Source organism: Anolis sagrei, chromosome Y (assembly GCF_037176765.1).
Source record: "Anolis sagrei isolate rAnoSag1 chromosome Y, rAnoSag1.mat, whole genome shotgun sequence".
NCBI lineage: Eukaryota > Metazoa > Chordata > Lepidosauria > Squamata > Dactyloidae > Anolis > Anolis sagrei.
Genome location: NC_090035.1, coordinates 46,869,553 through 46,890,594, shown reverse-complemented (window position 1 = coordinate 46,890,594; position 21,042 = coordinate 46,869,553). Strand labels below are relative to the sequence as shown.

The window sequence follows — 21,042 nt, the reverse complement described above, 5'->3', positions numbered from 1 at the left end:
CCAGCTGAAAGCAGACAGCTCAGACAAAGAAAAGTTCAAAATGTTTTTTTCCTAGTAACAAGCAGTTACAGGAGGGGAGGTAGGACAGGCTGCTGAGGAAAAGCAGGCACAAATACGGATAAGAGCTGATGCCAAGGAGGAAACAAAGAAAGAGAGAGAATTGGAGAAAATATCCTGATTGTAAAGATTTTGACTCTAAAACTAAGGTCTGTCTTAGTTTTGGCACTTTTTTCCCTTTTGCTCACCCGGCAGGATGATTTGGCCAAATAAACCTGTTGAATGATCTCCCTGTTTTTTATATTTTGTTTGCCACCTTGAGTCCCAATCCAGGAAAAAAGCAGGACATACATTAATAATAATAATAATAATAATAATAATAATAATAATAATAATATCTCTCCAGACCCATTCAAATACTCCTCCATATTTGGTTCTTACAAATAGTAAGGAGAGATCAGGGAAGCAGCTCTTTACAAATGGGAGAAGTAAAGACTTACCAGGATACCTTTGCTTATTACGGCTTGAAGTTGGGGTTGGAGGTGGGGTTGGAGTGTATGTAGATTCTGTTGATTCTAAAGAACCTGTCAATGGAGATTGGGAGTCAAATTTGTCCACAGCTTTCATATTAGCATATTCATACACAAAATGAAGCACTGCAAATTTGCAGAAGTGACATCACATTCAGTTTTAATGTAGAGACATACCAAACTAAACTACTTAATCAGAGAAGTCAGCCATAGCAGAGTACCTGACGAACCAACCTGGGCACAGCATATTATTAGAGAACACAGAAATGCTGGACCACTCTCACAACCACCATGTCAGACTAGACAGAGAAGCCATTGAAATCTACAAGCATGTGGAAAATTTCAATAGAAAGGAGGAAACCATGAAAATTAACAAAACCTGGTGACCAGTATTTTTTTAAAAAACTCTAAAATCAGGACAGTAAATAAAGAACAACACTCCGAAAGCAGAGAATTCTAGACAGGAAATAATCAGGGCCAGCTAACACCTCCCAACAAAGGATTCCCCAGGGAGGAAGCAGTCAAGCCTTGAAGCTTCAAGGCTATTCAATGCTAATCAAGGTGGCCAATTGCAACATTCACACGCCTCAAGCAGACAAGAGTTCTTTCTCTCACCCTGGACATTATTCTACAGGTATATAAACCCCATTTGCCCATTTTTCAACAGTCCCCTTACTTCTGAGAATACCTGCCATAGATGTGGGTGAAACATCAGGAGAGAATGCTGCTGGAACATGGCCACACAGCCCAGAAAACTCATGAAAGCCTTCAACAACACATTAAGCCACTGCTCAAAATGGATACTATGGACACAGTGAAACACATCTTATTGGTATTATGTAGATATCTCAGTCTTCTCTGCGAATTCAGCCCGCCACACAATTATGTTTGCTGTGGCTTCTTGGACTGACATTAGGGATCCCCTCACAGGTATAAACATCCTTGATATATGATAGTGCTACTTCTCCTCTGCCTTTCTTGTTTGGACTATTTTTCAGAAATAGTTATATACCCCTCTCTGAATACATTCCTGCAGTTAACAATGCTTGAGTAGAAACATGAGAAGTAGCAGGGAGTCTTGGGAAGAAACATATACCAAGTGGGAAACCAGAAAGAGGAGATTCTTTGATGAACCCAAAAAGGGGGGGGGGGGCAAATTGGGACCCAGAGCCTCGGATTCCTCAACTGAAATAAGTATGTCCATAATTTTTGGCTCTAGCCCAACTCCCAGCTGAGCTGAAGGTCCTGGCAAATGTTGACTAATATAATGCATATCCCAACAGGAGAGAGATTCTTTGCTCCTTCATTTCACTAATAGTTAGAGAAAGAGCCCTGTTAAAACAGATTAAAAACATCCTTCTTGTTCCAGCATCCTGCTTCCTACAATGAACTGCCCAATGCTTTCAAGACCAGCCCAGAATGTGAGCACAGAGGCCAGGTTACTAACAGGATGTATAATCCTCTTCCAGAATAACTATACTAATGCACACTGAGCAGTGATTTTACTGCTACTGGTTAAATAATGGTGTCAAATAGCTTCCTACCCGCTGTTAGGTTAAATGTTTGTCCCTTCGGTGAAGCATGGAACGGGGAAAACCAGTTCAGCATGGAGCCAACTACAGGGATCTGTCGGAGCAGGCCCTAAAAAAAACCACCACAACAAATGGGAATGCAAATTAAGCACCAAGGCTGCTGAAAGGAGGTAACTTCCTGAAATGTACTCACCTCTTCCAAGAGCCTTTCCTCATTCGCTTTCTGCAGCTGAACCTGCGCTTCCTCTATGCCTTTCCGAACAACTTCGGTCATGTTTTCCAGCAGCTGATGCAATAAAGGGAAGAAGAAGAAAAAACAGTTGGTGTTGACATGTGCTGCTTATATTTCTGTTTCTGATGATGCCACTGAAAGGAGGTAATTTTCTCTATTATTTGACAAAGTGCAAGGGAAAGGTGGTTGGGGTTTGGCTTGTTGCTTTGCATGACCAAATGGAAGTTACACCTGAAAACAGAAGGTGAGTTCTATTTATAGTTTGAGATTTGAATGGCCTGCCTATCTAAGCTAACAGTGATGTTTCTATTGACATGGCAATTCTCTATGGAGACGACATTTTACAATTTGCAAATTCGGAGTAGTATAAACTACGAAACAGGCAGGAGAGTCAATCTTGCCACTGTAGTATTATTCTGTAACCTTGCAACTCCAGCGCATACCCTTGAATTTTCTTCAATTTCACGGCCTGTTGCTGCAATAGTCTCAACAAGCTCAGAAACATCCAGATCCTCTGTGGCCATCCCAATATAAATACAGTTTTCCTCCCCTCCAAATTCTGGACCTGTAATAGGCAAAAATAAAAGAGTCAAGGCAAGTATTGATAGGTTTTCTATTTATTTCAGATATGTGTTTTCGAAGGCTTTAATGGCCAGGATTACTGAGTTTTCCAGGCTGTCTGGCCATGTCCCAGAAGCGTTCTCTCATGATGTTTTGCTGAATCTATGGCAGACATCCTCAGAGGTTGTGAGGTCTGTTGGAAACTAGGAAAGTGGAGTTTATATACCTTTGGAATAATGTCCAGGGTAGGAAAAAGAACTCTTATCTGTTTGAGGCAAATGTGGATGTTGCGATTGGCCATCTTGATTAGCATTTAATGGCCTATCAGCTTCAAAGTCTGGCTGGTTGCTGCCTGGGGGGAATCCTTTGTTGAAAGGTGTTAGATATATCAGATATATTTTATGTCAGGATCAAATATTAAAAATGCAAATGCAATTTTATTTTTGGCTTTATAGAGAAAATTGAATTACTATAGCTGGAAAATCTACGGGATGCTTCTAATGCAGGAAAGGAAAATCCCCAACGCACACAGAGAAGTTTAATAGCAAAATTACCTAAAGACAACACCAGATCAGATTCGAGCTCGTTCAGTTTTTTCAGAAGTTCACTGTTAATCTTTTCTAAGTCTTTTTCTTGTTTGTCTTCATTCTGTCCCTCATACCTACATAGAAAGACCAGGGAAACAACACTTTTTGCAATCATTTTAAAGAGAAAGTAAGGCATTTGTTTTTCAAGAAGAATGATCAGGTCCTTTAGACAGGCAGATTCCGTGTTAGGCAAAGAAACACTTGTTTAGGATCATGGAGCAAGAGGAGAGCTAGTTTTATTTACTGTATTTATATCCAATCCTTCTCACCCCGACTCAAAGCAGATCACAGAACACATATATGACAAACATTCAATGCCATCCTACACAGACAGGATAGACAACAGTACATAGACAGAGGTTTGTTTGGTTTTTTTCCATGTCAGGAATGACTTGAGAAACTGCAAGTGGCTGCTGGTGTGAGAGAATTGGCTGTCTGCAAGGACAGCCTGGATGTTTTACCACCCTGTAGGAGGCTTCTCTCATGTCCCCGCATGGGGAGCTGGAGCTGACAGAGGGAGCTCATCCGCACTCTCCCCGGGATTGAACCTCCGACCTGTCGGTCTTCAGTCCTGCTGGCACAAGGGTTTAAACCACTGCACCACTGGGGGCTCCTAGAGATAGAGGTATATAAGCTTTTCCCATCTTCGACGTCTTGGAGGTTGGGCTCAATTCTGGCCACAGGGGCTGCAGGGGCAAAGTTGTTGCTCCATCCTCCATGCCGAAGAGCCCTGTTCACAGACTTTCTCTTCTTGATTAAATTGCCAGCATTTTTCTGGTATTTCCTTATGGTGTCATTAAAATACCTCCCCACTTAAGTGGTACCAATTTATCTATTCACAGCTGTTTTTAATCTGCTAGGTGGACAGTGAGCGGGGCTGAAGGTCAGACACCCATCCTCGACCCCAGCTTCGAACTGCCAATCTTTTGATTGGCAAGATTAATTGCAGATAGTGGTTAACTTGCTGTGCTAAAGCTTATGATGCTTAAGAAAAAGTAAAGCATCAAATCAAGCCTAATCAATTTCTCTAGCGAGTGGGAGGCTTAAAAAATAGCTTAGTGGGTGTTTGTTTAGAATGCATATAGACTGCATGATTTGGACTTCAATTGTGGGAGTTGAAGTCCAAAACACCCGGAGAGCCAAAGTTTGCCCATGCATGTTGTAGACAAAGATGTATTTGTTACTTTTTTCCCTTCAGTCTAGGCACTTTGTTTATAATTCTCCTTAATAAAAATATGCCATTTTTATTTATTTATTTATTTATTTACTTTGCTTGTATACCGCAGTTTCTCAGCCCGTAGGCGACTCAACGCGGTTCACAACATAGAAAAACAGTCATAACAAAATAGCAATAAACGATTTAAAAACCATGAAAGCACAAAATACAATAATGGCACATCAATAACAACACAAACGTCTCGTAGCGTGATCCAATTCGTCGTCTATAATTCCGTTCCTATATTCATCATATTCATTGCACTGTTTATCTGAATGCCTGTTCAAACAGCCAGGTTTTTAGCTTTTTTCGAAACACCATTAACATCGGAACTGATCTTATGTCCATGGGGAGGGCGTTCCACAGCCGAGGGGCTACCACAGAGAAGGACCTGTCCCTCGTCCCCGCCAGCCGTGCTTGTGATGCAGGCGGGATCGAGAGCAGGGCCTCCCTAGAAGATCTTAGAGTCCTGGTGGGTTCATAGGCAGAGATACGTTCGGATAGGTAGCTTGGGCCTGAACCGTTTAGGGCTTTAAAGGCTAATGCCAGCACTTTGAATTGAGCCCGGTAGCAGATTGGCAGCCAGTGGAGCTGGTGCAGCAGAGGAGTTGTGTGCTCCCTGCGCTCCGCTCCTGTTAGTATCATGGCTGCCGAGCGTTGGACTAGCTGGAGCTTCCGAGCCATCTTCAAAGGCAACCCCACGTAGAGAGCATTGCAGTAGTCTAGGCGGGATGTAACAAGAGCGTGGACTACCGTGGCCGTCAGACTTCCCAAGGTACGGGCGCAGCTGGCGCACGAGCCTAAGCTGTGCAAATGCTCCCCTGGTCACCGCCGAGACCTGGGGTTCCAGGCTCAGCGATGAGTCCAGGATCACACCCAAGCTGCGAACCTGCGTCTTCAGGGGGAGTGCAACCCCATCCAACACAGGCTGTAACCCTATACCCTGTTCGGCCTTTCGACTGACCAGGAGTACCTCTGTCTTGTCTGGATTCAGTTTCAATTTGTTCGTCCTCATCCAGACCGTCACAGCGGCCAAGCACCAGTTCAGGACCTGGACAGCCTCCTTAGTAGCAGGTGGGAAGGAGTGACAGAGTTGGACATCATCCGCGTACAGATGGCATCGCACTCCGAAACTCCGGATGATCTCCCCCAGCGGCTTCATGTAGATGTTAAACATGGGAGACAATACTGAACCCTGAGGAACCCCACAAGACAAAGGTTGTGGGGTTGAACAGGTGTCTCCCAGTAACACCTTCTGAGACCGGCCCTCCAGGAATGACCGGAGCCACTGCAAAACAGTACCTCCAAAACCCATCCCCGTGAGGCGTCCCAGAAGGATACCGTGGTCGACGGTATCGAAGGCCGCTGAGAGGTCCAGCAGCACCAACAGGGACACACTCCCTCTGTCGAGCTCCCAGCACAGATCATCCACTAAGGCGACCAAGGCTGTCTCGGTACCATGCCCCGGCCTAAAGCCAGACTGTGCCGGATCCAGATAATCTGTGTCTACCAAGAATGCCTGGAGTTGTGAGACCACCACACATTCCAGGACTTTGCCCAAAAAGGGGAGATTGGAAACAGGCCGATAGTTCACGAATTGAGTGGGGTCCAGTGATGGTTTTTTCAACAGCGGTTTTATCACAGCTTGTTTTAAGCTGGCTGGAATTATGCCTTCCCGAAGGGAGGCATTAACCACCACCTTCACCCACTCGGCCAATCCCCCTCTGGCCTCCTTTAGAAGCCAGGATGGGCAGGGGTCTAGGATGCATGTGGTTGCCCTCGTTCCTCCAAGCACCTTGTCCACATCCTCGGGTTTCACCAATTGAAATGAATCCATCAAAACTGGACAAGCAGATGCTCGTGCTACATCCTCAGAGACTGCCGTTAATATGGTATCCATATCAGAGCGGATCAAAGCGACTTTGTCGGCAAAGAACTGAGCAAAGGCTTCACAGCGAACTGCCGAGTCACCAGGGCTCCCATCCTGAGTGGTGGGTTTCAACAGGCCTCTGACAACTCGGAACAGTTCAGCCGGACGGTTCTTTGCAGATGCAATAGTAGCCGCAAAGAAGGTCTTCTTTGCAGCTTTTATTGCCGCGGCATATGTCCTTAAAAAGGACACAAACCATGTTCGATTTGGCTCGCTCGGATCCGAACGCCACACGCTCTCTAGTTCCCTCTTCCTTCGCTTCATTGCTGCCAGCTCCTCAGTAAACCAAGGGGCAGGTTTAGCTCGGCTATTTGAGAGGGGACGTTCAGGAGCGATCGTGTTTATTGCCCTAGCCATCTCCCCATTCCAGAGAGCGACCAGGGCATCGACAGGATCACCTACCGAGATGGCGGGAAACTCCCCAAGAGCCGTCAGGAATCCATCAGGATCCATAAGCCTCCTAGGGCGGACCAACTTAATGGGTCCTCCACCTCTGCAGTAAGTCTAAATCTGACCAGGTGGTGGTCGGACCATGGCAACGGAGAGATGGACAACTCCTCAACACCGCCACCTTCCTCCCATCCCTGACAGAAAACCAAATCCAATGTGTGTCCTGCACTGTGAGTGGGGCCAGATACCCGTTGGGACAGCCCCATGGTTGCCATGGCAGACATGAAGTCCTGAGCCGCTCCCGACAGGGCGGTCTCGGCATTGACATTGAAGTCCCCCAGCACAAGCAGCCGATGGGACTCCAATGCCAGGTCCGAGACCATCCCCGCTAGCTCAGGTAGGGAGACTGTAGTGCAGCGAGGTGGACGGTACACTAACAGAATCCCTATTCTGTCCCGGTCACCCACTCTAAGGTGGACGCATTCAAAATTTGTTGACTGCGAGATGGGGCCCCTGGTCAGAGGGATGGAATCTCTATAGACCACTGCAACCCCGCCTCTCCGCCCTCTGGATCTTGGCTGGTGCTGCACGGAGAAACCTGGCGGGCAAAGCTGGGTCAAATTCACGCCTCCAGCTTCGTCCAGCCAGGTCTCTGTGATGCACGCGAGATCTGCCCGTTCATCCAGGATTAAATTTTTAAACTTTGAATGTGCAGACAGCAACAAAGTTTTGGCAGCTTAATAAACTTTTTCCATGTTTTTATGATAGAACCAATTAGGAAATGATATTGATAACCCAGGGTCAAAAATCACAGCGTTACACAGATTAGGATTTCAGAACTAGAAGTTGTACAGAAAAGGGTGATCCAAATAATCCAAGGCTTAGAAGTCAAGTATCGCTCTGAGTAATGGCTGAAGGACCTGGGGATGTTTAGCTTGGAGGAGAGAAGGCTGAGAGGAGATATGAGAGCCATGTTTAAATTTTGAGGAGAAAGGGGGTAGCTTTTTTTTCTGCTGCTCTGAAGACTGGGACACAACGGAGCCATGCATTTCCTACCGGTCCCATTCGCATCTTCATCTTCTTAAAAGACCTGGAGAGACTTGCTCACCTGATGACTCCAAGTCCAGGCCAGCTGAGATCTTCAACGAAGGTCAGGCCGATGGTCCTTCTCACTTCTTGTTCAAATTCATCTCTTAGCTTCAAGGTGCAGGTCAGCACCAGGACCTTCATTTTCAAGCAGTCCACCAGCTGGTCAACATCTTGCACTTCTGTTCCTAAAACTGAAGAACTTAGATGCATTAGCATTAAAAGTTGCACAAAGGCAGAGCACTGTGCTGAGTATTTGAAAGCCACACAAATCATTAGGCAGCCATAAAATGCTAAGAAACTGAACCATTATGGGTTTTTTTCTGAGTGAACACGTTAACCTCACATATGGGCACCAGGAAACAACAAATAATAATAATAATAATTTGTATTCCTCCTTATCTCCCCGAGGGCACTCAGAGTGGATTACAGTATATATACAAACACAGGCAAACATTCAATGCCTGGATACAACGAGACAGAAATTAACAGACAAAAACAAAGGCAAAGGCTTCCCCTTTTATCTCCAGCTTCTGGAGGCAGTGCTCAACTCCAACTCTGGGGGAGATATTCATCTCCATTTCCAAGCCGAGGAGCCTGTGTTGTCCATAGACACCTCCTGTCTCCCTTCCCGCTGAGGTGGTAACCTATTGATCTACTCACATTTGGATGTTTTCAAAGTGTTAGGTTGGCAGGAGTTGGAGCTAACTGTGGGAGCTCACCCCAATTCAAGGATTCGAACTGTCAACTTTCAGGTCAATAAGTTCTCTACCAGCCACTTATTAAAGTAAGTAAGTTAACAAAGAATGCATAGAGGAAAGTAATCTTCTGAAATTATGCAGTAATTTGAATCCTGTTTCAATGGAATATAAACACATTTGTACACATCAGAAGGCATACTGATTTAGTGATGATTTTAAGGCAGCAATACACCTCACATTTAAGTACTTTAACCTTTACAAACAAGCGGCCCAATTACCTGCAGAAGTCATTAACGGGCTAAAGCGCACACAGGTGCCTTCATCTTCCAGTTCCACAATGTCAACTCCACTGGCAGGCACCAACTGGGCCAACTGGTCTCCCAGCTGAAGAGACAAGCAAAGGTTGAAGGATCTCCCATTCTTCGTAACTTAATCTGCTCTCTATTCTTAAATATAGGCCGTCCCCAACTGACAAGAGAGGGTCTGTAGGTTTGGATCAAATAAGCAAGGGTGAACATCCCTGAGGTGTTTCCTTTGCTGTCTGTACCCCTCCCTCTTCAGAAGATGTCACTTCAATTTCTGTCCCTGTAATAATTTGGCTTGTTGTGGAAACAAGGATTGGGGATAATGCTACAGTGGAGACCCCTTTTCCCCATGATAATAACTCTTTCAGGATTGGATTTCCCTTCCTTCCGAGGGGAAGATTTCTCTCGCTTTCTGTTGTCTCAGTCTCGTTCTTAACTAGGAATCATTTGTAAGATGGATGTTTGTAACTCGAGGACTGCCTGTATAGGCCTTTTCATCTACATAAGTCAGGTTTCTTAGTTCTTCTCATACTCATTGAGTAGTTCCAATTGTTGTGAAACTATTTTTTGCTGAGGCACAATCATGGATGTGTTGCTTTAATCATATGGTATATGTTTTAATAATGTGTCATCACTTGCTTGAACAATGTTGTACCTAGTTGTTTGGTCTGGCAATTCCCGACTGAGAGAATCCAAAATGGGGCAATTACATGAGTTAATGTTACACTTGGGACAAGAAAATGTACATTTCCCTGTTCGTGGGTTGGGACAAGTGGGATGATTCCTCATTTAATATATTCAGAACAACACATTGCTTTTTTACAAGCTGTTAGTATGATAATTTATACCCCGCTTTTCCTCTCTAAAAAGACTCAAAAGCTGCTTACAGAAAAACCAATACAAAAGAATTCCAATCCTAAGCAATGGCAAAACCAATGAACTTTAAAGAGCAACACAGTCAGCACTCTTGCAAAGAATAAGTACATTCTGAGATAAGCAAAAATTGCTTTCTGTAAATGGGCCAAATTAGATTTGAGAGACATTCTGGGAAGCTATTTTTATTGGTGGATAGTACCAAAGGCAAAAGCTTGTGAGCAAAAGCTGTGACATATTCTAGTTTAATAATTTGAAGATCAGTGTTTGTTTGCATGGTTTCAGCCTGCTAACAGGTTGTGCATCTAGGATTAGGAGGAAAAAAAAAAGTGCCCTGACAGAATAACCAATTGTGAAAACACTGGAAGCTGAAGTTCAACAAAGCCAGATGGCTACATTTTGCCAAGTTTGGAAAACAGCAAGTAACGTTAGTACCTACCCACTGATTAAAAGTATCACAGATATATCTCTCATTTCCAGTCATTGGAGGTATTTGTGTAGTTTGTAACATGTGATCTGAATCTGAAGCAAAAGGGAAACAGATTATAGCACAGGAAATGCATGTCGTGCACAGGAAAGCACAGCTTTGACCTTTCCCTTTGAATGTTCTCCATAGAGAACATTTTAACATCACATTGTATGATGTTCAGGTATGTCATTATGAACTTAGATTTGGAAAAGCTTGGCTAGGACACAGTATTTTAAACATGTGTCTTGTGTTTAATCTCTATTCTGTGTATTTTAATATGTATTTTATAGAAATATTTTAATGTGTATCCTTTATGGAAATACATTTTAATATGTGTATTTATAGAACTTTGATGATGTTTATGTGTTTTAACTATGCTGTAACCTACATCGAGCCAATCATCATCATCATCATCATCATCATCATCTTTAATAATATCACTGAAGCAGTGTAATCACTGCTGCCTGTTTTTGGTCTAAAACTATTTAGCTGCTTGTGAGCCCTTAATTTTATCAGTTTTAAGCTTATTTATTTATGCAATGCTTTTAACACAAAATAAACAAAATGAAAATAATAGATTCCCTCAAATAACAGAAGCATTTCTATGAAACACATATAACTCAGTATTAATAAATAAAACTTAGTATTAAGGGGTTGTTTACTCGGGAAGGTGCCAAATGTGATTGCAATGCAATTTTCTCTATACAGTACTCACCTTTAGGCGGATATTCTGGGGAAAATTTGAAAACCACCACCGGAGAGCTAAGTTCATCTTCAACCTTGAAAATGAAATTGGGGGGGGGGGGGGGGGGGATAAAACTCACATTCCAAAAATACTGGGAGAAGATTTTAATGCTCCATACAGAACAAAATAAACTCCTTAATGAGCCTTGGGAAAAGCTCTCCAAGCAACACCATATCCTCAACTACTAGTAGTTGTGACCAAAAACATCTGGATCAAATATATTCATAAAACCAGAAAACTGAACCGCTGCCACTAATGTCAGATAATAATATCTCTCATCACAAAATGAGAAAAATGAGAACAGCCAAATGCACACAATATTCATGCAGTCAAAGAACTGTTAAAATGTCTCCACCGCAGCTTTGCACTTTTGGCTCAGATAATTTATATCCCTGTTTATTTGTGCTTCTTCGCTTCTGGTGTGAGAGAATTGGCCATTTGCAAGGACGTTGCCCAGGGGATGCCCAAATGTTTTGATGTTTTTACCATCCCTGTAGGAGGCTTCTCTCATGTCCTCGCATGGGGAGCTGGAGCTGACAGAGGGAGCTAATCACCATGCCCCCGGACTTGAACCCCTGACCTGTCGGTCTTCTGTCCAGCTGGCACAAAGGTTTAACCCACTGTGCCACCACAGGTTCTTACACCAGAAGCGACTTGCAGTTTCTAAAGTTGCTCCTGACACGGGAAAAAAAATGTGCTGAGATTTTAATTTCTTTTCTTTTCCTTATTATTATTTTATTTAGAATTTGCCACTGTGTCACGTGTATATTTGCATGATCATTTCTTCTTTCTGAAACAGAGTAAAAAAAACAACAACAAACCTCTCTTATACATAGCTCTTCCGCCTGGAATCAACCCCAATGTCATTTAAATAAGGCAGTTAACAGCATGTCAAATTATCAAAGATTCAGCTTCAATATAGATTTTTTTAAAAAACTTACCGAGGTTTTAATGAAATCCTGGTTTTTCAAGGTTTCCAACAGTCTTTGACTCTAAAAATTAAGAGGGAAAACAGGAAAGGGAGAAGATTTTTTCTAAGCAAACAGAATAAACATGGTGAATGTAATTATCACAAGAATTATTTGGACGGTGTTTGTTGCTGTTTCCTTGTGAGTTGCCCAAGACCTCCCAATGGGTTTGAACTATGATTCCTCAGAGCACAACTTCAACACTCAAACCATTATGCTAATTCTTGTCATTACTGAGAAATACAGTAATGTCACGAAGTCATCAAAAATATCAGGCAACAAAGATGGCACAAAAACCATAGACGTCAGCAGCTTCTTACCAACTGAGATGCATGCTTTATCCTTTCAACAATCCCATTGTGTCCAAGATATTGCAAGGAGAGCCATAGGGGCAGAGCACGGAGCTTGTCCACTGCCTGGCTGGAGGTCAGGCCTGCTGCTAAAGACTGCAAGAAGCATGAATTATAGCACAATTGTCATCATCATCAATGGACATCACTTCTTTTAATTTGGTCAATATTTTTGTATTCTGTTTTATGCCTAATATTCAGGATGTATTACAGCTCATGAAAAAAGAAGGAACAAAAACCAACCAAACAGTGCCCATCAAGTACCAGTATATGAAGAATTTATATAACCCTTCTTCCTATTTAATAATGGCCATCAAAAGCAGTGCCAAACAAATAAGCTGGACTTCAACAGGTTTCTAATAGTTTTGATGGTTGTAATTATGCATTTTAATAAGTCCCATATTTAATTCTATTTAATGTTTAGATAGTTTAGGCTTATATATATATATATATAGAGAGAGAGAGAGAGAGAGAGGGAGGGAGGTAGTGCAATTTAAATTTTTAGTCGCTTTGAGTCTTTTTGAGTGAAAATGCGTATGTGTGTGTGTGACTGGGGCCCCCACTTCCACAAACATCTTTAACCCACAGTGCTGAGGAGCCACCAAAAGTCCCTCCTCAAATGACATTTCAGGTTATAGCGAGCACCACAAATGAGCAACCCCTGCCAATGTCCTCCCCAAACACCTTACTGTCCACCACCCAAGGAATGCTTTCATTTAGGGACAATCTTATCCAGTGTTACTTGGGTAGCCACCTCCTGCATCCTAAATCTGGACATAGCAGTGAACCTATATTTTGACTTAATCTTTGGCGTCTTCCACGTATCTAACAGTGTTTTCTGCGCATAGGAAACATTCAATGAGCTGCTTCTGTTTAAAGCAGCTGCGTCAACTTCAATCCTCCCACCAGCTGTTAGGAATTATGAGAGTTCAAAACACCTGGAAGGAGGGCCAAAGTTGGTCCATGCCTGTTTTAAAGTAAGGAGTTCTCATTTGCTGACCTGCTAAGAGGAGTCCCACAGTAAGCACAAGCTTTCTTTAAATTAACGAGAAAATCCTTGCTCATTAAGCATCTCTGCTTGTGCCCTGGACCTCTCAAGAGGGCTTGGAATAAGTGCCAAGGCTTACCAAAGATGGATCCTCGTGTCTGTAAAGTGTCACTGCGGGTACAGCCGAGAGACCCAGCCAGGGCCCTAAAGTCAGGGTCATGATGTCACATTTTGTGGCTGCCTACAGGACAGAAAGTAGCTTTAGTGTTTCAGTCCACTCAAAACAAGAAATGCTAATGCTCAAGCTTCTAACGAAATAAGAGATGGAAGGGATGTTCCAACACATGGACCTCTAAATGCTGTTAAGAGTGAAGCTCCCACAAACTTTGGCTACTAACTTTGATGGTTGGAGCTGTGGTCCAACAATGTCCAGAAGGCCACAAATTGCGTCTCTACTTGATGGAGACACAGGGAGTGTCTAGGAATGGCATGAACATTTGCCTAAAAAGCATAAAGGCCTAATAAAGAGGCATACAGAAGTACATGCCCCCTTTCTAGAAGTAACTCCAAACCAGAGCCTGACTGCAAACCAGGTTAAAAACAATGCCCATTACATGATGATAAGAGAAACAATGAACCACAATAGAGTTCATTCCAGTGTGTTAGATGGGTATGTGAAGGTAAACCCAATTGTGGGGAATTCCTCTTCAATGCCATTCCGAGAATTACAATTTGCTATATTCAGACAGAACTGTGAACTGTTGTTTGTTGCAAACTGTCATCAGAAGCTGCTCTTCTCCAAATGTGAAGAGAGGCGGAAGTTCAAAAGTCAGATAGCCATTCCTGTTTGAGCTTTAGCATCAAAAAAGTAAAGGTAAAGGTCTCCCCTGACATTAAGTCTAGCCGTGTTCGACTGCAGGGTGGTGCTCATCTCCATTTCAAAGCTGAAAAGCTGGGGTAGTCCGTAGACATCTCCAAGGTCATGTGGCCAGCATGACTGCATGGAGCTCCATTACCTTTCCACCTTTCCACCTTTTCTACTGATCTACTCACATCTGCATGTTTTCAAACCGCTCACCCCACTCCCCGGATTTGAGCCGCCAACCTTTCAGTAAGCAAGTTCAGCAGCTCAGCAGTTTAACCTGCTGCACCACCAGGGGAATGTCAAAGTGACCCATTATTCACAGAACGTGCTGTTCATGTGATGTCTGGATTACTTGAAGACCACATAAATATCCGAAAAATATGCTAACATTAGGTTCTTGTGGGTTTTTTCGGGCTATAGGGCTATGTTCTAGAGGCATTTCTCCTGACATTTCGCCTGCATCTATGTCAAGCAACCTCAGAGGTAGTGAGGTCTGTTGGAAATAGGACAATGTGTTTATATATCTGTGGAATGGCTGGGGTGGGGCAAAGAGCTCTTCTCTGCTAGAGCTAGGTATGAATGTTTCAGCTGACTACCTTCATTAGCATTTGAAGGCCTGCCTGAGCCTGGGAAAACCTTTTGTTGAGAGGTGTTAAGATGTGCCTGGTTGTTTCCTCTCTGCTGTTTTGCTGTTGTAATTTTAAAGTTTTTTTTAATACTGGTAGACAGATTTTGTTCATTTTCATGGTCTATTCCTTTCTGTTGAAATAGTCCACATGCTTGTGAATTTCAATGACTTCTCTGTGTAGTCTGACATGGTGGTTGTTGGTGTGGTCCAGCATTTCTGTGTTCTCAAATAATATGCTGTGTCCAGGCTGGTTCATCAGGTGCTTTGCTATGGCTGACTTCTCTGGTTGAAGTAGTCTGCAGTGCCTTTCATGTTCCTTGATTTGTGTTTGGGCGCTGCGTTTGGTGGTCCCTATGTAGACTTCTCCACAGCTGCATGGTATACGGTAGACTCCTGCAGAGGAGTCTGCTAACATTGTTTCTGATTCTTCTCAGTTCTGTACAATACAATCTGATAAACAAAGACTTGCATATTCTCATTCATGGAGGGGTTTCTAATTTTGGCAGTGTTTAAAATGATCCTTTACTTTTCAAATACAATCCAAACACAAAGGGTTTCACTTTATTTAAGTAAAAAGCTATTCAATCTACAATGTCTCATGCACGTAATATTACTTTTCAGGATTTGAGCTCCCCTTGTAATCTATATCTGTATTTGCAGATGGAAGCAAAACCAACATGACACTTGAAAGATAATTCAAGAAAGAAAGGTAATCAGTCTTAGCTTTCAGAGCTCAGGAGACTTATCCCATTTGTCATGTATCACATATTTAACTAAAATAAGATTATCAAAAATTCAATATCTGCTTGAAGCTTTCAAGCAGAGATCTGAGAATTTCACTACAAATTCAGGGATGAAAACATAGAGCCGTACCAGTACAGATGAGATGTAGCCCAAAGCCAAGGTGGCCAAGTTTACCCTGAGGAAAAACACAAACACATAGTCTTAGGTGAGGTGGAATATTAACTTTTTTTTTCTTTTGCTAAATGCAACATCTTGGTTCCAAGGTTTTCTTTTCACAATTTTCCAAATACAATTTTAGGAAAGTTAGCTTTTGTAAGTTTACTTTCAAAGTACTTGCAACAGAAACAAAAATTCCAGAATGAAAAAGAATGTCTATGTTGATTTCGTTAACCTCTTATATTTTAAGAAGTAAGACCAACTATAACTTGCCCTAAAATAGATCCACTAAAGTCAATGGGAGAAGTTAATCACTGATAGTACAAAAATTCAAAATTTTCAAGTTCTGACTCCTTTCTACTAGTCATGTGCATTCGGGCCTAAAGGCATATCATTTTTGGGTCTGTTTCTGTCATGTTTGCAATGGTGGTGGGATTGAGAGCAGGGCTTCTCCAGCTGATTGGAAAGTTACCCAAAAGGGGAGGAGTGTTTTCCATTTCATTCAACAGAGATTTGGTCCATAGGCTACAATGGGAAACTTTAAAAGCTCAATCTTCAACTATTTTAAGTCCTATCTGCATGACACCTACCCCAGTTGTAGACCCCATTTACAACAGCAGGCCTGCCAAGTTTCAAAACAATTCACCAATCTACTGATTTTTTTAGAATTATTTTAAGTTTTAAACATAACATTTTTAAAAATAAGTCAAACCACAAGAGAGGGTTCTGGGAATTGTTGTTGTCAGTTGTGTCCATTCTCAGCCAATGAGAGCATGGATACCACCAGGCTTTTTATTGGCTGAGAAATACCGAGACAGAGGGACTCATGCTCCGAGGGGAACTTTCAATGGCCATCCTATGCTAGTGCCACTGGGAAAGCAAGTTCTAAGGGCCCTCTCTGGAGGAGAAGGTAACTTTCCAAGATAAAATGGAGGAGGCTTCTTCTGCCAGGGAGAGAAAAAGACACCACAGATCTCCCTGCCTCAGGTATTATGTGGACTTTACTATTTCCAAAAATGTTGTCTCTCCAAATTCATTTCACTGGTCTTTTGTCTCTCTCTCTCTCTCTTCCCCTTTCTTTTTTGGAAATTACACGAAAATGGTCATCTGAAAACTACAAATCTTTTTGTTAACAGTGATTTGGGCCCAACTCTACTATCCATATTATTTATTTTCTTACTGTCAAAGTAGAAAGTGGAGCCTGACTGAATGCCGTTCAGATCTTTTAAGTGGATCTGTGGACCATGTGGGAAATTATTTCTTTCATGCAAACAAGTTAGTTTCTCACATACTCATAGATTGCATGAGTGGTTCCAAGCAACATCATATATATTTATACAATGTAGTAGTTACAGATTGAGAGACTGGGATTTGAGAGATGTAGTTCCCAATGGATTAATCTTGGGCAAGTTACTCTCTTTCAGCCAAGCCTACATCACTGGGCTGCTCCGAGGATGTGGGCCAGAAAACAGAGCACATCGCTTTGCACGCTTCCTAATCTTTTTATTGCATTGAAAAATATTTAATAAAAAACATATATATGAAATTTGGGAAGAAACTTTGGTTGCTTACCTATAAACTGGTTTCCTCTAGTGAAATCCACACATATGGGTTTTTGCGCCTGTGCAGACAGTTTCGGAACCTTCTGGAATTTTAAAGATACTTTTTGGCGGTAGCACCGCCCATTCTCCCCTGATAGTATAAGTAGCCAGTAGGCGGGGCTGCCAGCCAGTTTCTCGGACGCAGAAAAAGCAGCCCAGGATACCGGAGCATGACGTCCAGCGGGGAGGATGGGTGGGTTGTGTGGATTTCACAGGTACCACTAGAGGAAACCCGTTTACAGGTAAGCAACCAAAGTTTCCTCTGCGTTGTCCTGTGAAATGCACACATATGGGTGACTAGCAAGCTACTAACCATGGAGGTGGGCATCATGCCACACAGGAGAACAGCACTGCTCTTCCGAAGGCAGCGTCTCTTTTGGACAGGGCGTCCATCTTGTAGTGGCTGACGAAGATGAAAGGATTCGATCAGGTAGCTGCACGGCAGATGTCCTCTAGGGGTACTCCTTTGAGGAATGCCTGAGAAGTGGCCACAGACCTCGTGGATTGGGCCTTCAAAGTGTGAGGAGGATCATGCCCCGCCAATTGGTATGCAAGTCGGATGGTTGATACTATCCAGGAAGACAATCTCTGTGGGGGTAATTGGTACACCAAGGACATCTTTCTTGTATTTGAGGAATAGTCGCAGGGACTTTCTATGAGGTCGGGTACGGTCCACATAGAAGGCGAATGCCCTTCTAACATCCAGCGTGTGTAATGTCCTTTCAAATGGAGTTGACGGATTTTGAAAAAAGGCTGGCAAGATAATGTCCTGAGATATGTGGAACCTGGAGACCACTTTTGGTAGAAATGAAATGTCTGGGCAGAGAACAGCCTTATCCGTATGGAAGCGTAAATAAGGTGTATCCACTCTGAGGGCACAGATCTCACTCGCCCTCCTTGCCGACGTTATTGCAATGAGAAAAGCTGTCTTCCATGAGAGATGTTGGAGGTCAACTGAGGCTAGCGGCTCGAATGGCGGCCTGGAGAGCTGAGACAGGACCAGTTCCAGGTTCCATGCAGGTACCGGGGGATGCGCCGGAGGGAACATATTGTTATGTCCCTTTAAGAATAATTTGACGAGAGGCTATTCAAAACAAGAGGGCAGACCTGACTTGCGTCTGTACCACGAGATGGCTGCGAGGTAGCATTTGATGGATGAGATGGAGAGGCTGCTATTTGAGAGGTGCATCAGAAAGTCTAAAATCACCGGGACGGAAGCTGACGATGGTTCCTGCCCCTTCTGTCTCACGAAGGAGGCGAAGCATTGCCATTTGTATGTATAAGATTTTCGTGTGGACGTCTTATGGGTGGCCTCCAGCATCGATCTTACGGAGTGAGAGAGTGCCGAATAGGCCGGATCCTCCAGGCTGTCAGACACAGGGTGCGGGCGTCTGGATGGCGAACTTGCCCATTGTGAGTTGTAAGAATGTCCAGTCTGAACGGAAGTCGGTGGAACCCGTTCTGGGAGGCTTGGATCAACAGGCTGAACCATGGCTGACGAGGCCACCCTGGCGTTAACAGAATGCAGTCGGCTTCGTCTGCTAGGAGCTTTGACAGGACTCTGGGAATTAGCGGAAGAGGCAGGAAAGCATACATCAGAGCCGGTGTCCAGGAGTATAGAAACACGTCGCCCAGACAGCCTGGTGGGTGGCCTTTTGGGTGCCGTGTGCAGAATTGGGTGCACTGCGTATTCTCTGGTGTCGCAAACAAGTGCATGGCAGGCACTCCCCATTGTTCGAAGACAGGGTGCAGGCATTGTGGATTCATTTGCCACTCGTGGCAGGAGTTCGGAGATCTGCTGAGCATGTCTGCTAGGCAGTTCTCCTCGCCCGGCACATGAAGGGCCAGGAGATGGATGTCTCGCTGGATACACCAGTTCCAGATGAGCAAGGTAAGTTGGATCAGCTTGCGTGAGCACGTCCCGCCCTGTTTGTTGATGTAAAATTTGGTTGTGGTATTGTCCGTCAGAAGGCAGACAACATGACTGGTTAGAGGAAGTTCAAACGACCTGAGGGCTTTTTGAACTGCTAGCATCTCCAGGTAATTGATGTGTTGTTGGGATTCTACTGGAGACAATTTTCCTTGTACCGTGAGGTTGTCTAGGTGGGCCCCCCATCCGGAGAGGGAGGCATCTGTGGTAAGTGTCTTTGTTGGATGTTGCTGGCAAAATGGCATCCCATTCTGGACATTGTGTCTGTGCGTCCACCAGAAGAGTGATGCTTGGACGTGGGTGGGGACTGTCAGGAGCTTCTAGAATGTCAAATACCTGGAGGAACCACATCTGCAATGGGCGCATTCGAAGCCTTGCGAAGGGTGTCACGGCGGTGGTGGAGGTGAAATGGCTGAGAAGTGATCTAAGGAAGTAATGCTACCCCTCTATTCTGCTTTGGTTAGACCACATCTGGAATATTGTGTCCAATTCTGGGCACCACAATTCAAGAGAGATATTGACAAGCTGGAATGTGTCCAGAGGAGGGCGACTAAAATGATCAAGGGTCTGGAGAACAAGCCCTATGAGGAGCGGCTTAGGGAACTGGGCATGTTTAGCCTGAAGAAGAGAAGGCTGAGAGGAGATATGATAGCCATGTATAAATATGTGAGAGGAAGCCACAGGGAGGAGGGAGCAAGCTTGTTTTCTGCTTCCTTGGAGACTAGGACGCGGAACAATGGCTTCAAACTACAAGAGAGGAGATTCCATCTGAACATTAGGAAGAACTTCCTGACTGTGAGAGCCGTTCAGCAGTGGAACTCTCTGCCCCAGAGTGTGGTGGAGGCTCCTTCTTTGGAAGCTTTTAAGCAGAGGCTGGATGGCCATTTGTCAGGGGTGATTTGAATGCAATATTCCTGCTTCTTGGCAGGGGGTTGGACTGGATGGCCCATGAGGTCTCTTCCAACTCTTTGATTCTATGATTCTATGATTCTATGATTGTATTTGTCTCGCACGGACGTGAGGGTGCGTGAGGATGGTTTGAATGAGAGGTCTCAAAGTCCTGAAGCGTTCTTCTGGGAGGAAAGCCTTTTCCAGTATGGAGTCGATGGTGGCGTCAATAGATTCGATGGATTGGGTAGGATCCAGGTGGGATTTCTCCCAGTTCACCACCAGTCCAAGATCCTGGAGGAGAGATAGAATAACGTCGATTTCAGTTAGTAGTCTCTGTCTTGAGCTGGACACAAGTAATCAATCATCAATGTAAGGGTAGATAATGACGCCAACCTGGCAGAGGTGTGCGGCAACGACCGCCATGCATTTAGTAAAAACTCTCGGGGTGGTACACAGGCCGAACGGGAGCAAAGTGAAACAGTAACAATGTTGTCCAACCTGAAAACTAAGGAATCTGCGATGGGATCGTCTTATTCCGATATGGAAGTCCAATATGGATCGTCTTATTCTGATAAGATCCACCATTGCAAACCAGGCCCCTTTGGCATCCAGGGCCAGAATCATCATTAATATAACCATCCGGAATTTCCGGGGTTTGATGTAGCGGTTCAGGCCTCGAAGATCGAGGATGGAGCGCAAGCCTCCACCTCTCTTAGGGACCAGGAAGTATCTAGAAAAGAAGCATTTGGACACTTCTGAAGGTCTCA

The 21,042-nt window shown here is 43.9% G+C and overlaps 1 protein-coding gene across 2 annotated transcripts in view; it reads right to left on the bottom strand.

Moving 5' to 3' along the window:
- LOC137095390 (pyridoxal-dependent decarboxylase domain-containing protein 1-like) overlaps positions 1–21,042 on the bottom strand; it is a 72,708-nt gene that overhangs the window by 619 nt on the left and 51,047 nt on the right. The window contains exons 10-22 of one of the 2 annotated variants that reach the window (XM_067462002.1): positions 15,827–15,872; positions 13,600–13,701; positions 12,443–12,568; positions 12,096–12,146; positions 11,125–11,188; positions 10,380–10,462; positions 9,041–9,146; positions 8,084–8,255; positions 3,407–3,513; positions 2,735–2,856; positions 2,253–2,345; positions 2,072–2,168; positions 498–581 (exon numbers count right to left, since the gene is read on the bottom strand). In XM_067462002.1, coding sequence (XP_067318103.1) covers positions 498–581; positions 2,072–2,168; positions 2,253–2,345; positions 2,735–2,856; positions 3,407–3,513; positions 8,084–8,255; positions 9,041–9,146; positions 10,380–10,462; positions 11,125–11,188; positions 12,096–12,146; positions 12,443–12,568; positions 13,600–13,701; positions 15,827–15,872 — 1,253 coding nt within the window. Of the gene's footprint in view, positions 1–497; positions 582–2,071; positions 2,169–2,252; positions 2,346–2,734; positions 2,857–3,406; positions 3,514–8,083; positions 8,256–9,040; positions 9,147–10,379; positions 10,463–11,124; positions 11,189–12,095; positions 12,147–12,442; positions 12,569–13,599; positions 13,702–15,826; positions 15,873–21,042 lie in introns of those variants that run through there. The other variant, XR_010908834.1, reaches the window with a different exon arrangement.